The sequence below is a fragment of the Prionailurus viverrinus genome, chromosome A1, assembly GCF_022837055.1.
Source record: "Prionailurus viverrinus isolate Anna chromosome A1, UM_Priviv_1.0, whole genome shotgun sequence".
Classification (NCBI taxonomy): domain Eukaryota; kingdom Metazoa; phylum Chordata; class Mammalia; order Carnivora; family Felidae; genus Prionailurus; species Prionailurus viverrinus.
Window position 1 is genome coordinate 211,085,008 of NC_062561.1, and position 16,252 is coordinate 211,101,259.

The 16,252-nt window shown below is 34.4% G+C and overlaps 1 protein-coding gene across 3 annotated transcripts in view; it reads right to left on the reverse strand.

Annotated features, from left to right (window-relative positions):
• Positions 1-16,252, reverse strand: part of NIPBL (NIPBL cohesin loading factor) — a 200,684-nt gene that overhangs the window by 104,820 nt on the left and 79,612 nt on the right. For all 3 annotated transcript variants that reach the window (XM_047848786.1, XM_047848778.1, XM_047848793.1), the window contains 4 exons: positions 9,215-9,357; positions 6,754-6,919; positions 3,205-3,332; positions 261-360 (listed from right to left, as the gene is read on the reverse strand). In XM_047848786.1, the coding sequence (XP_047704742.1) occupies positions 261-360; positions 3,205-3,332; positions 6,754-6,919; positions 9,215-9,278 (458 nt within the window). In that variant the 5' untranslated portion in view covers positions 9,279-9,357. The remainder of the gene's footprint in view (positions 1-260; positions 361-3,204; positions 3,333-6,753; positions 6,920-9,214; positions 9,358-16,252) is intronic.

The following is a 16,252-nucleotide window of genomic DNA, read 5'->3' on the forward strand; positions in this document are numbered from 1 at the left end:
TCAAACACATTATTTTAACACGTTCTTTTGTCTGTATGAAATTAAATTACCAAGATGGTAGCTACTTCAATTAGTATATTAGAGCATTTCTGCATATAACATTTTAAGACAAATGTCTGTGTGAGTTACTATTTAAGGCTAAGCATTTCAACTTTTTAACTACATATAATTCACCTTTACCTAACTGTATGTATACAGCATAAATTCACAAGCATGCTCATCACAGAAAATAGTACTTAATAAAATGATGCATATATTACCTGGAGGGGCTATGTGAGATAGTGGTTTGTTGATAATTGGAAGATGCAGGACTACTGTGCATGGAATTCTGAGAAAGTTTATACTGAGGCATCATCATTCCTACACAACACATAAGAATGGAAAATGTGTTTTTTCTTTTAATGGTAAAGTATCTTTAAATGATTTAAAGCAATTGCTCTATCACAAACATTCAAAAGTTCTTTCTGTTCTTTCCTTTTTTTGACTCACAGGTTCATTTTGAAGAGCAAAACACAGAAACTAAATTTCAAGCACAACCAATTTTACTAAAACATCCTTTTACCATATAACTAATGCAAGACCAGAGATAGAGATTTTTTTTTTTTTAATTCTACTTGCTTATTTAATGTCCTATCATTTAGCCTTAAAATTGAAAGAACCTTTAGAAGTCACCTTTTCTAACCCCTGACCAAATACTACACAATTACTTCTACAATAGGTCCTTTGGTGGTTTTTCCATTATATGGGACATACTTTATTACATACATCCCCCAGTCTTCAGGAGCTTCATTTCATTCTATTTGTTTCACTGAGATTCAGACCTCAGTTTTAAAAAGTACTACTTTATTGAGGGGCCCAAAGTTTGAGTTGCTGCCATTTCCATCAAATGTTTTGATGCAAAACAGAACGCTCCTATTCTTTCTTCTCCGATAATTCTTTGCCACAGTAAGGATTAAATGAATATTTGACTAAAGAATGAAAATGTGAGGAGGACAGCTTTCAGATTCTCATATTTCTTTTCAAGCTAGACATTGTTCCTTCAATTATTACACAAGGGGCATTTTTTTTACATAGGAGATGCAAAAAAATCCAGTTATTTAGGCATTGTAAAATCAAAGATAAAAATCTATGATTACACCTGAACTTTCTTATGATATGCATAGCCAATCTTTTTGGAAGCTTTACACATCATATCACATTCCCAAATTCCAGTTCCTGCTATTGATATGAAAAGTTCCTTTTACCAGAAACATTCAAACAGAAACTACATGTTCATTTGCCTGGAATACTTCAGAAGGGATTCTAGCTCTAGGACAGTAGTTGAATAAAATGAGGGCTCAAAATCGCCTGGAAAACTACCACTAATAGTGTGTTTTCTTTTATATATAGTCTAAGTTAACTTCTGAGCTTTCTCTTCCAACTCAAATTCAGTAGTAAGTCATATGTTCCATAGCTTAATAATTTAAGTACTATAATTACTGTTGATGATTTTTTTTTTTTTTTGAGCAGAAGAGCAATCCTCTATGAGATGATAGTTAAAAAATGTTTCCCCTGAATTAACAGGCTGGAACAAGCTGGGATTACTAGTTTGAAAGCAATGGTTTTATTAAAAAAGAAGAAAAAAAAAAAAAAGGAGGGGGGGGGGGGCAAATAAAATTCCTAATAGTCCTTCCTGATTATCTCAAAGCTCCAAACAACTATGAATAAAGTGATTTGCATATTATTAAATTTTCTCCATATGTGTGACTCACATTTACATTTAGAAATCAAGAATCACTTTTCTAAATTATAAAGCCAAATATCACCAGGGAAACGCTTAGAAAAAAAAATCACAACACACAATGTGTCAATTCACTTTTTAATGCTAGTTTGTTTTCACAAAGTATGATATGGAGAAATTAACGTTTTGGGCTAAAATATAAGTGTATGTAGTATAAAATACAAAATGTGTGATTTAAACGTGAATACTCTAAAAAGTTTATTAGAGTAATTTACTACCCAAATTAAATATTTAAAAATATGTTACAAAATGTAGTATAAATAGCTTTGGAAGACTTCGTTTACTCAATTTTATATCCACTCACATTATCTTATACTTAATGCTCCTTTCCTGTAAGTTTTTCTTCTAATCAATGATCTCTCCATATTTTCTTTCATTCAACATTCTTCCAGAGCATTTGTAATTCTAGATTTACTTTCACCATTCCTATCTGTCTCCTCCTACTGCAATCTAGCTTCTTGGTTCTAGTGAAGATACAGTGTCGCCCTGCAGACTTGCCTTCAATTTGCTGAAGGGGAGTTTGGGCAGAGGCATCTCCATGGGCTCACTTTGGAGAATGGATAGTAACTATGCAATTGCTTAAAAACACAATTCACACACAAATACATAAAATTAACAAATACTATTTAAAAAACAAGACAAAACTAGGAAAGGGAATGGAGGGCTTCATGGAGGTACTGTCAATAAATCTGCCAATATTCTTGAATACAATTCATCAGTTAATTAAGTTGGACCTTCCTGAGCTGTCTAAACTATTCCTTTCTAACTATTTTAATCTTGAGAGCCAAATAAATACTTGGGCTTGCCAGATTCAGTACAATGCTCCTGGGTACACCTTGATTACATAAAAATTGTATCTATATTGAATATCATATCTTTATGCTTTTTATAATATTTATTATAAATAAATTTTTCCTTAATAATAATACTTATAAACCTACTTTTCTGTTGCTAAGGCAGCAAAAGAGTGAAACCAATTGCTACAGAACTATGAATATAATCACTATCAGTACTAACACTAAAACCTGTTATAATTATTTATGTAAGTACTGCATGTTGAAAAGCTCTGCAAGTATTTTTATTATTTGATTAATGAAAAGACTCCTTTTATATCAATTCCATGATTTTCTGATATAAGAAAAGACTTTTAAAGCTCTCTGAGTAAATGAATGCATTCTGAAATATATAACAAAATACACTTCAGCTTTGTCTAATTTCCAAGGAATTTAGTTACATATTAAACTTCAAGAATATTAACATTCATTTGGTCTCCTTCTTATTCTTGGCTTGATTCAAAGTATCAACATAGCATTCATAGATGATAGACTACCTTATTAAAGGAGACACTTGAATTTACAAATGAAACAATCTCTGATAGAAGACCCACAAAAAAATATAATATGAAATTCAATTAAAAACCTTACCACTCTGTACATATCTGTTCTGCATACTTTTCTCCCTGAAAACATTAGGACTCCTTGCCAGGACAGCCTGCAACAAGACTGGTATGTCGCCTTCTGGATCATCACTGCCAAGGTTATCTTTCAACTCTCTGGGATTAAAAAAACAAATATCAAAAATGAAAATAGTGATTAAGAATTCCCTATTCTACATTAGTTAGATAGCAATTTACTAGTGAAATTCATAAAGGACTGAGGTAGAAAATCAAGAACTTATGGCATATAAAAAAAATTCACAAAAGATGTTCAACAATTTCATGGATTTTTGAAGACACTATTCCTGGAAGAAACAGAATTATCAAAAATGACAGGGAGAAGTTCTTCTAAAGACAACTTTTTTTCCCATTTTAAACAGGAAAAAAAAAAAGGCCAAAACATTTTATGGAACTATTAGTTTACTTAAGAATGTTCACATAAGGGGCGCCTGGGTGGCTCAGTCAGTTGAGCATCTGACTTTGGCTCAGGTCATGATCTCCCGGTTCTTGATTTCAAGCCCCGCGTCGGGCTCTGTGCTGAAAGTTTGGACCATGGGGCCTGTTTCAGATTCTACATCTCCCTCTTTCTCTGGCCACCTCCTCATTTGTGCTCTCTCTCTCCCTCAAAAATAAATAAACGTTATGGGAATGCAAGCTGGTGCGGCCACTCTGGAAAAGAGTATGGAGGTTCTTCAAAAAACTAAAAATAGAACTACCCTATGACCCAGCAATTGCACTACTAGGCATTTATCCACAGGATAGAGGTGTGCTGTTTCGAAGGGACACATGCACCCCCATGTTTATAGCAGCACTATCGACAATAGCCAAAGTATGGAAAGAGCCCAAATGTCCCTCAATGGATGAATGGATAAAGAAGATGTGGGGTGTGTGTGTGTGTGTGTGTGTGTGTGTGTGTGTGTGTGTGTGTGTGTGTGTGTTTGCAATCAAAAAGAATGAAATCTGCCATTTGCAACTACATGGATGGAACTGGAGGGTATTATGCTAAGTGAAATTAGTCAGAGAAAGACAAAAATTATATGACTTCACTCATATGAGGACTTTAAGAGACAAAACAGATGAACATAAGGAAGGGAAACAAAATAATATAAAAACAGGGATGGGGACAAAACAGAAGAGACTCATAAACATGGAGAACAAACTGAGGGTTATGGGAGGGATTGTGGGAGGGGGATGGGCTAAATGGGTAAGGAGCACTAAGGAATCTACTCCTGAAATCACTGTTGCACTATATGCCAACTAATTTGGATGTACATTTAAAAAAATAAAAAATAAAACAAGTTAAAAAAAATAAAATAAATAAACGTTAAAAAAAACTTAAAAAAAAAAAAAGAATGTTCACATTAGTGAACTCCTGAGTGGCTCAGTCGGTTAAGCATTTTGTTCTTGGTTTCAGCTCCAATGACTTGGAATGCTCTTCTCTCTCTGCCCTTAATCTGCACACATGTTCCTGCTCTAGCTCTCTCTCTTAAAATAAATAAGGAAACTGAAAAAAATGTTCACATTAGTTTCAAAGTAGAAAACAGAGACTACTCTATTCAAAATAATGGAAGGTTACAGAGATGATAATTATGCACAGAAGTTGGTAGTTGGGCTTGGAATATATTTTCTCTCTTACATTTGAATATGAGTGAGTCTGCCTTTTTGAGAATGTCCTCTGAATGAAATACTGTTGCCACATTGGTTAAGACAAGACCCAGAGATTATGTAATTTTTCCATCTAATATTCTTTTCTCAAAGTCATCAGTGAGCAAAAAAAAACCAAGCAAGTGGTTATGGATAGTTGCAATTTTCAATAAACATGAAAGTAAGTACCAAATTAAATTTACAACTATGGAACAGAAATAATAAATATAGGCAGTGTTTTTAATTTTATATTCTACATGTCTCTGTTCTGCTCATCATTAAATCTAGTAAGAAAGATTTATAAACATGGTGTCCAATGATAAATTTCAATGAATTTCTGGAGGTAATCTTAAGGCAGCTCTTCATAAAATAAATCATAACTGTATATGTGCTATTTACCTTATCTTTTTAAATATTTGGTGATAACTGTTGATTAAGTATGTATAGATATAACAAGTGACAAAATATTTAGTCACTGTTGAATTTCTGTAGTGACAAAATATTAGTATTAGACTTCCTTCTGATTTTACCAACTATTTCTCAGTTTCCCCATCAGAAAATTCACATGTATATTACCTTAACATTCATCAGCTTTAAAAATGGCCTCAAAGTATGTACTGTATCTAATGACAGAGACCACTCCATTGTATAGTGCTTTATCCTCATTCCTATAAATAATGAATCTTTAAATTAAAAAGCAAAACTTAAAGATGGAAAGGATACATGAGTACCGCTGTATAGTGAGATGTGAAGGAATAAGAGAAATGTAATTTTTTTTAATTTTTTTTTTTTAACGTTTTTATTTTTGAGACAGAGAGAGACAGAGCATGAATGGGGGAGGGGCAGAGAGAGAGGGAGACACAGAATCGGAAACAGGCTCCAGGCTCTGAGCCATCAGCCCAGAGCCCGACGCGGGGCTCGAACTCACAGACCGTGAGATCGTGACCTGAGCTGAAGTCGGCCGCTTAACCGACTGAGCCACCCAGGCGCCCCGAGAAATGTAACTTTTTAAAAAAGATTTTATTTAAAAAAAAATATTTGTTTCTGAGAGAGAAAGCAGGGGAGGGGCAGAAAGCGGGGGGAAAGAGGATCTGAAGCGGGGTCTGTGCTGACAGCAGAGAGCCCCAGGCAGGGCTCAAACTTACAAACCACAAGATTAGGACCTGAACTGAACCACCCAGGTGCCCTTTACAGATTTTATTTAAGTAATTTCCATACCCAATGTGGGGCTCAAATTTATAATCCCAAGATCAAGAGTCACATGCTCTACAGACTCAGCCAGGCTGATGCCCCAAGAGATTTAACTTTTTATAAATTTTTGTATTAAGATGTTATAATTATAAGTATGTACAAGTTTTATAGTAAAAAATTTTAAAGTATACTCATATGCAAAGATTTTATAAACAAGCTATATAGTTTAAGTTTATATTATTTAAAAAAGTGTATTGTGTGAAAACATACACTTATGATGGTATGATGAATTCTGGGAAAAATTACTCTCAGTTTTGTAGTAGCTATGCATGGAGTCAGTCCATGAGTTTTAGTTAACTTCCCAGGGAAAGCATGTGAGCCTATTCCAAATAAAGCTACCAGTATAGTCCCTAGTGCTTGGGAATTCTAACCACTTTAGCAATATCAAGGGGGAGATAGCTTCTTGAGCAACTTTAGACCTCCCGGCAGAGACCCATCTTGATGAGCCAAGATTATTCCAAAAGAGTTGAAAAGACCTTCACAGAACTACAGGGTCTATTTAAATCTTATCATAAGGCTCCCCTGGATATTCATGTATTTTAAAATTAAACTATGTATATAAATTTTCTGAAATAAAGAGTAAAACCAGGAATACTGACTCTCTTAGTAAGACCAAAACTTTTCACTTTTAAATTATACTTACATGTGATCTGTTGATACCTGGTTGAGGCTATGGACAAGCTGTGAAACCAAATTATCATCCCTACAGGCCAAAAGGCAGTTCACCTCTTCTGCTATTCGTGCATTAAAGAGAAGGCTCTTTGTAGTTGTAGCAGGTAAGGGGGATGGAAGAGGCAGCTGGTTCAGGACTATTTGGAATAAAATCAGATTATTAGAAACTGAGTGTAAGAAGTCTCTTTACAGTATCTGCTTACAAATATTCTGGGATTAAAAACAAGTTGTAAGTATCAATGTGACAAATTATTAAAAGGCATTCTGCCTCTCCCCCCAAAAACCCCAATCAAGTCTATAAAACCCCAAAACATCATTTGGGCAATAACAGATTTTATTACTAAGAATAAAACTCAACTCCTTTATACGCATGATTTTTCAGATCTTAAAATTTTTATTCACTTAATAAATGAATAAAGTAGCCAAAACAAGTAGCGTTAAAAAGTAACTTCTAAGAATTGAGAATACATTAATTAATCGCATTTATTTTTGCTTCTAAGATTTATCAGAATCACTAGTAATCTCACATAAATAAACCAAGTAATAATACCCAACTCTTCAAGTAACAGGTTTTTAAAACGCTTGAGTATATATAAAAAATAAATAGCTCACTTTGGCAAAAGAACATTCATAGAATAAGGATTCTGGAAGAAGCCAAATATCTAAGGAATTATGCTATCAATTATAAATTTCTAAATAAATAGTTCTCTCTTCATTCTAGTGTAACAGCAAAAAATTGATATGTTTTTACAGTAGTTTAAATTCAGTTATTTACAGTTTCTTCACATAATGGAAATTTGTTTATTTGTTTAAAGTAAAAGTGAAGAAAGTTAACTAAAGTATGTTTGTTTTGGGCTTATTTTCTAATCACTTATACAATGTAATTATCAGGCTCACAGCCCCAATGGCTAAAAACAGGTTTTGTTTTTTTTATTAGTAAAATCACAGGAAACAAATTATTACTTAATAAATAGGATTTACTGGGCAAGCTTTTAAAATATAAGGTACATTTGAGAGAATAGGGAGGACAAACAAAAATAAATCCCTGGTGGTATATCTGACTTGGCACTCCTATGTATTATATTGTTTATGTCTTACAACAAAGTGAAAACAAAACTTAAAGAGTTTGACAAGTTTTCTTACCTGAGTTATCCTAACCCCACCAGCTACTTTCTTATCTCAGACTTCATAAACTAGCCATGTTACTTTCCTAACCTCAAAGCTATCAGCCTTTAACTATTTTTCTCCCAATAAAACCAGTGGAAATCAACAACAGAAAAACAGTGTTAAAGGACTGCTGAACACAGATAAAAACGCTTAAGAAACTCTTCAATACAGAGAACAAACTGAGGGTTGGTGAAGGGGAGGTAGGTGGGGGATTGGTTAAATGGGTGATGGGCATTAAGGAGGGCACTTTTCAGGATAAGCACTGGGTGTTGTACATAAGATATGAATCAATGGGTTCTACTCCTGAAGGCAAGACCACACTGTATGTTAACTAACTTTAAATAAACAAGGACAACACTGACGGGGAAATAAGTGTGGAAACCTTGACAGTTATTAAAACTACCCCTCAACTAGAAATGAGCTGGGGCCAACCACAAAAACCAAACACTTCTTGAAGTTATTTTCTCATAGTTCCTTTATTTTAAAGCCCCAAAGCCTGCATAATGCAACGTCCTCACCTTCTACCCTTCTCTCTCCTACCTCTTTTTCCCTTTATTTATTCAAGTAGGATGACACGTGGACTGACATTGTAGGTAGCTTTTTGCACCATTACCCAGGGACTAAGAATTAGAGTTAGAGCTAGCTACCACAAGAATGAGTCCCTAAAAACTGTGTTACACTAAGTAAATCTCAAAAGAATGATGAAATTCTTTGAACTTAAATGTTCAGAATAAAATGGGCTGCTAATATCTATGACAAACTCCAAAAGATTACTGAAAATGACATCTAAAATGAACATCACTAAGAAATTAGATTAAGTCAGGCTATCAATCTTTCTTCTCTGAAGGGCAGTTTCCATTACCATTTCTAGAAATGCTTTTTTTAAAGTCTATATTTGTTCCTATATGCAAATCAATGCTTCTTCAGTTTTGATTTTTTTTTAATGCTTTGTCTCATCTTCTTTGGTCCTTACTTTTGTATTGATTCCTTTATCGTGTTAAGACATTTAAATAAAGACCACCATTTCTTAACTGGTCATTAGGATGAAACAGAAATTAAGGTCTTATCTACTAGCTGACCACTCTAATTTTGTTACTTTCACATGCATGCCAATAAACCAAAGGAAATAATGATATTTGTCATTAAAATTTTTAAATCTCAAGTAATTTATTTATGACAACTGCAAATAACTTTTTCTACAGTCTCTTAAAAAATCATTGTTAACACAGAAGAGAACACAGATTAGATAAATTGACCAAACTTACGGTCTGTGAGACTAGCAATCCCCGCGAGAGTAGTGATGGGGACATGGGGCATATCCCCATTCATCCTGAAGTTCTGGAATGGTGTTGCCTATAAAAGTACTTAGTTCAGGTGCCAGCTGTCATTACTTCCCATTTCCCAAACACTGCAACAGAAAACAGACAATTATTTGTAAAAATATGTCAAATATAATACTATTAGGGAAATGCCTATAAAAAATAAGATTTTCTGCTTTCCTTGTTTGTCAACCTATACAACAATAATACCTATCATTCATTTATACTTACCATACATCAGGCACTGCAAAGTGCTTTGCATATGTTAACTAAATTTAGTTTTCACAACAACAATGTAAGGTAGGTACTATTATTTTCTATACTTTACTGATGAGGAAATTTATTTACAGGGAGTTTAAAGTAACTTGTGGAGGAAAGATTAGAACCCAAGCAATCTGGCTCAAGAGTCTGTGTAACCAGTAGACTGTATTACTAACCTGGGATACTCAATTTTGACAAGTACTGTAATTCTTTTCTATATCATAAGCACATTAAAATCTAGCTGGTAACTTGCCCTTCTAATTAGGTTTCTCACTACTCTTCTACATAAACCATCCTCTTCAAACAAGCTGATCAGATTATCTTGAATTCACCTTGTGTTTTTGCATTTTTATTTATTTCCTTCTATATCTCTCTACCTAGATAGCCCATCTGTGCTTTAATCCAAATCCTGTAATTCCTCAAGATCTAGGACAAGTTCCCACCACCTCATGAAACCTCAGACAAATTCAGCTAAAAGCTTTACCTTAATCTGACTTTCACTTATAACACTTATAAGCCTAACATACTTTTGTAATAATTATACATTCCTTTGTAATATTTTTTGGAAACTTGCCTTGTTTCATCCTTATGGAATTACTTTATGTTAATGTACTTACCTTGCTTTCCCAATTATCACTACATGCTTCTTAATACCAACCAATCACTAACGCACAACCCATAAAGGACAGAGAAATACGTTAACATTTTTTTTTTTTTAATTTTTTTTTTTTCAACGTTTATTTATTTTTGGGACAGAGAGAGACAGAGCATGAACGGGGGAGGGGCAGAGAGAGAGGGAGACACAGAATCTGAAACAGGCTCCAGGCTCTGAGCCATCAGCCCAGAGCCCGACGCGGGGCTCGAACTCGCCGACCGCGAGATCGTGACCTGGCTGAAGCCGGACGCTTAACCGACTGCGCCACCCAGGCGCCCCTACGTTAACATTTTAACATTCCTCTACAATGACTTTGTTGACTCAGTTTTTATGATGCAATTCTGTGTCTGTGTGTACAGACATTCTGTTAAATTCCTGACATGTTTTCTAATTCTGTTCAGTGTCCCCCAATTTTTCTCATTTCATCTTGTGGCTCTTGGAATCTTTATCTTTAATAGCGTACTTGTGTAAGAACCTTTTTCTGAAGTACATAATACATTTTAATAATATGCACATTAGTCAAAGATATGCCTTTATTAAATAACTTCATAAACTCTTCAGTAAATAGAAATCTACTCTATATCAACTAAGACACAGTGCTAAAATAGAAACTTGAATTGTAATTTTCACTTTAAATGTTTCTTTTTTTGAAACATTGTATTTGCTTGTCACTGTTAAGAGAACCTCTAAGTTTTTTGAGTTGTAAACTTCAAAACAGTGAAATGATATAACACTAATAACTCCTCTCTCTCTCTCTCTCTCTCTCTCTCTCTCTCTCTCTCATGTATCTTAATGTATCTTTCCAAGTGTTTTTTTAAAAGTAGAAGTATACAGGCAGTTAAAATTACAAATTTTCTTTTTCCACAAACGCAATTATAGATATATGTTGACAGAAATTCATAAAACATATAGGTATGGTTTAACAGAGTTATAAAGCAAGCATCCAAAGAACCACCATCTAGAAAATTAGCACCCTAGTTCCTACCACAGGTAACAACTACCTTGTCTTTCAGGTGATTTTGTTCCCCTTTATAAGTAACAACTGTCTTGTCTTTTTGGTAATTATTTTTCCCCCCTTACAGTTATGTCCTTTATATGTACATTCTTTTCTAGTAGCCAGCCAAGGAAAAAACACTTCCCTTTGCTGAATGACTGACATAAAATTTGCTAGTAGAATCCACTGAAAGGATATAGCACAAGAAATAGTATAGGAAAGACTACTGGCTATCTTACATTTGTTCTCTTGCTAAATATGGACTTTACTCTTTGAAGTTATTAATTTGATTCTTTAACAACACTAAAGAAATTTAAGGAAATACTGCAAATTTAGCATCAAGTTACTACGAAGTTGTATCAAGTAGTAAAAAAAGAAAACAAAAATTGAAACCTGACAGAAGTCACCAAAACATGAAACATGACAGATTTTTTTTTTCTAAGTTTGGGCTAATAAAAAAGTTAGTTTATGCTTAATAATTAATGGGAAAAAATAATTGCATGCAAATTATGTATAAAACAGCACAAAAATATCTTGTTATTCTTATACGACTCATCGTTGTAAATGTAAATTGCCATACTCCAACAGATTAAGTAACAAGTGTCCATATTATTTAGTTCAGAGGACAGGAACCAATAAAGAATAAGCTAGAGAGTTATATCGTGGGCTAACCAACTTTATTCTGTTTGCCTAAATCCCATGTAACATGTAAAAGTAGACCCAATTCCAGCTGGAGTTTTTTAGTCTAAAAATGATTTAATTAGTTGTCACATATGAATTAGGAGATTAATAAACCTAACCACAAGATTGTGCTTTTCTTCTTAGTGACATAATAAGGCATGTTAATACTCTGATGTCAACTGAAAACTGGGAGTAAGTGGGGAAAGAAAAGAGAGCAACAATGCTTGTTTGGTTTAAAGTGCTTTAGTGTACAGACTGAGTACGTGACTACTGACAAATATTATTTATACCTCACTGCTGAACTATGCTGGTTTCATTGGAAGCCAAGCTTTTGAAGAACAGCAAAGACTTTGTTAGAAATGGACTTAAATTTTAGCTAAAGTCACAGATGTTGATGAATATGAGTAATTTGCGGAAATAATGCTGCCTGTGCTGGAAAGTGACCAGAGTCCATCAAGAAAGAGCATTCCTAAAATTCTAAAAATCAATATGCAGAACTCTAATTAACATGGCATTTCTGGCTCTGGATTGGGCAATGTTTGGTCTACCTGGCTCTGTGAAAGTATACTATCTTTCAGGAAACTGCTGAAACTGAAGCTGAAAGTCATTATCTCTGGGGAACAATGTGTTTGGAATGAAATGGTAACCAAATGGGAAAGATTATAATGAGTGTTTAAAACTGTCACTGAAGGCAGTACTTTACTCAATTAAAATCTGTGAATGGTGACCAATTAGTAGATTATAAAACAGAATTAGTGGGTTGAGATCAACACTGAGAGGGATGGAAGGAATAGAAACACAAGTTTACATTGCATACTGCTTTGTGACTCCAGGTAAAATGTCTGTGGGTCACTAAAGCAAAGCAGTTTCAAAAGTGCTGACTAAAAGAAATGGAAGAGTGGACGAAGAAGCCCACCTCCTAAGTGGTGATGAGAATGCAAAAAATAATGCAACTTGACGTACTACCCGGCATATAATAAGTGACCCAAAAAGTTAGCAGTGTTAGTGCTAACTGAAAAAAAAAATTTTTGTGGGGAGAACAGAGGAGAAACACAGATGAATTAGGGAAAAGGGGTCTTTTCAATAATATACATAATCTTTACTTCCAAAAGATACATAGTAAGTTATTATTTGAAGTTCCAGTATATATTTCACCATAGTATCACATATATGTTTACTAGTCCTAGGCAGGCCCACCTATAATTACTTAAATGGTAAGGTAGCCAAAACAAATACTGGCAAAGAAAAGTAGGGGAAAAACTTAACTGTTGTAATACTAAGAACTAAATCACACACACACACACACACACACACACAGAATGCATTTATGGCTTATTTTAGAACGGCCTGGTTTAATTACAATAATTCTTAATTACTGGAAGATACTACGGCAAATTCTCATTTCAATCCATTATAATGAATCTGACGTGAAAATCTTGACAAGATTTTAGTGTATATGCTGCCGAAGCAAGCACTCTTGACAAGATTTAAAACTTTTTTTTTTAATGTTTATTTATTTTTGAGAAAGAGAGAGAGACAGAGCACGAGCAAGGGAGGGACAGGGAGAGGAAGACACAGAATCTGAAGCAGGTTCCAGGCTCTGAGCTGTCAGCACAGAGCCTGACACAGGGCTCGAACCCATGAACCATGAGATCATGACCTAAGCTGAAGTCAGAAGCCACCCAGGCACCGCGACGAGATTTTTAAAAAATGTTTATTTATTTTGAGAGAGTGTAACCCGGAGAGGGACAGAGAAAGACAGGGAGAGGAGAATCTCAAGCAAGCTCCATGCTTATCACAGAGCCGGACACAGGGCTTCATCTCACAACCATGAGATCATGACCTGAGCCAAAATCAAGAGTCAGACACTTAACCAACTGAGCTACCCAGGTGTCCCTTGACAAGATTTTTTAAAGGCTCTGGTTCTTTGTTCACTTAATTTAATTTCACTTTAAAATTTATGGTTTCTTCACACAAACAAAAGAAATGCAAATAAAACATTATTGGTAGAAGTTATAATAACTCAAATTGGGATGTATTTGGAATAAAAGTTCCTCTCATAAACTGATGGTAGATGAATTTCCCTGGGCAGCCAGTGTGTATGCTATAGCCAAGAAATGTGTACAATCTTGTCTCAATAACTTCAATTTTTTAGTAGTAAAAAACTGTTAGAAATGACATTTACTGAGCACCTAGTACCCAATAAAAAATACTTTAAGTGTACTCTTTTTTTTTTTTTTAAGTTTATTTATTTTGAGAGAGAGAGAGAGAGGAGGGCCTCACTCCCACCCAGAGCCTGATGCAGGGCTCCATCTCACAAACCACAAGATCATGACCTGAGCTGAAATCAAAAGTGAGACGTGTAACTGACTGTGCCACCCAGGCATCCCTTACAGGTACTCTTATTTAATCCTTATATGACACTGAAGTACTCATATTACAGTTTTATTTAATGAGGAAAGTGATATACACAGAGGATACATAATTTGCCTAAGGTCATACAGGAGAAATCAAACTCAGGCTGTCTGGTACATGGACATTTTACATAACTAAAATGTACTAAAATGTAAAATTATTAGTTTAACATGACTGATATACAATTGACATTACATCCACAAAAGATTACAACAATTAAAAATCATGTTGTACAGTCAATACAGATGTGAGGAAAGAAACAGTCACAGTATCTAGCCCAGGAATAAAGAGAACACCTGCCTGGGTCTGAATCCAAGCTCTCCCTACCTTTTGATAGTATTTATTAGTCCTTCATTATGATGCACCCAATAATGTTTATTTTGTTAACACAGTGTCAAACACCATGCTCGGCAAACAAAGTTCAGTGGTTAACAAGATGGAAACAGTCTCTACCCCTCAAAATTTGAGTTTGGCCACAGGCATGCTGTAAAGGGGAAATCATCTAGGGAGAGGACACAGAAAGAATCACTGAATTAAAATCTGAACCAATTTTACTTTGAGTACTCCATATTTTAATCCTTCCACAATCTGCATCAAATTTATTTAAAAACAAAGGCAAAGATTCTTAAAATTCATGAAAGATATTCAAGATATATTGCTAACTGAAAATAATGCCAATGTGTACGCAGTTCAAGTCTATTTTTATTTAAAACACATTTTTATACAAATGACAGTCTAGGCATGAAAAACATTCTTTAAGAATATATTTTAATTTAAACCATTAACAATGGTTAGGGGGTCGGATGTATGTATTCTGGGATTTGGGGGAATTCCCATTTTTGTAGTATTTATATCTATATTACTTGAGCACTTCTTAAAACTACTAGAACATTACTTTTTGATTTAGAAAAACAATGATATAAACATGTACAAAAATGGAAAATACTAAAATGAATCTTTTAAAAAAATGTTTATTTATTTATTTGAGGAGGGGGACAGAGAGCAGGAGAGAGAATCCTAAGTAGGCTCCGTGTGTTGTCAGCACAGAGACCAGTGTGGGGCTCGAACCCACAAACCATGAGATCATGACCTGAGCCGAAATCAAGAGTTGTACACTTAACCAACTGAGCCACCCAGGTGCTCCAAAATGAATTTTCTAATAGTTGCTGCTATATGTATACATAAATACATATTTAAATAATTTAAATATTTAAATAATTACCTATGAAACCTATGTTATGAATCTATGGTATGAAAGTGCTGTGGTAGGTGCTAAGACTAACAGAATATGCAGGATGCATTCACAGACACTTTCGCCAGAGCACAAGGCTAGAAAGGTGAATTGGACCCTGCAAAGGAGTTTGTATGAAGTGGTCGTGACCTTTTTTATTTTTCATATCCTTGTTGTAAGCGAAAAAGTTTCAGTAACATTAATGTAAACAATAAGGAAGATGGAGTGGCAGAAAGAGAATGGAGGCAGAAAGTTGTTGAATACTGCAATGACATGTAACATGACATGTTCTGATTTCGAATGTACTCAGAGATTCAAGTGCCAACGTAACATCCAGTTGGAGATAATCTAAAGTTGGAAATTCCAGAACTGACAAAAGCAGTTGGAATTACAGCTATAGTTATGAAAATGATCCAGAGGGTTGGTAACAGTTAAATTATAATAATAGGAAATAGGCAAGACAAGGTAACATTGTGGGGGAAGGTTTTTTGTTTTTTGGTTTTTTTTTGCTGTTTGTTTTAACACTTCTTATGTGTGAGACGTTAACATATACCTTTCCTTAACTGTTACTAAAGTCAGAGGGTTGTGAAGATTATTTCACAGTTGCAAAACCGAAGACTCAGAGCCTAAATGCTTTACGTAGCACACAGCAAAGCTGGGATTTGAACTCAGATGTTTCTAACCAAATCTTATATTCTCATGTATATCCAAAGGACATAAAACCAGGAAACATCTACATTGCCATGG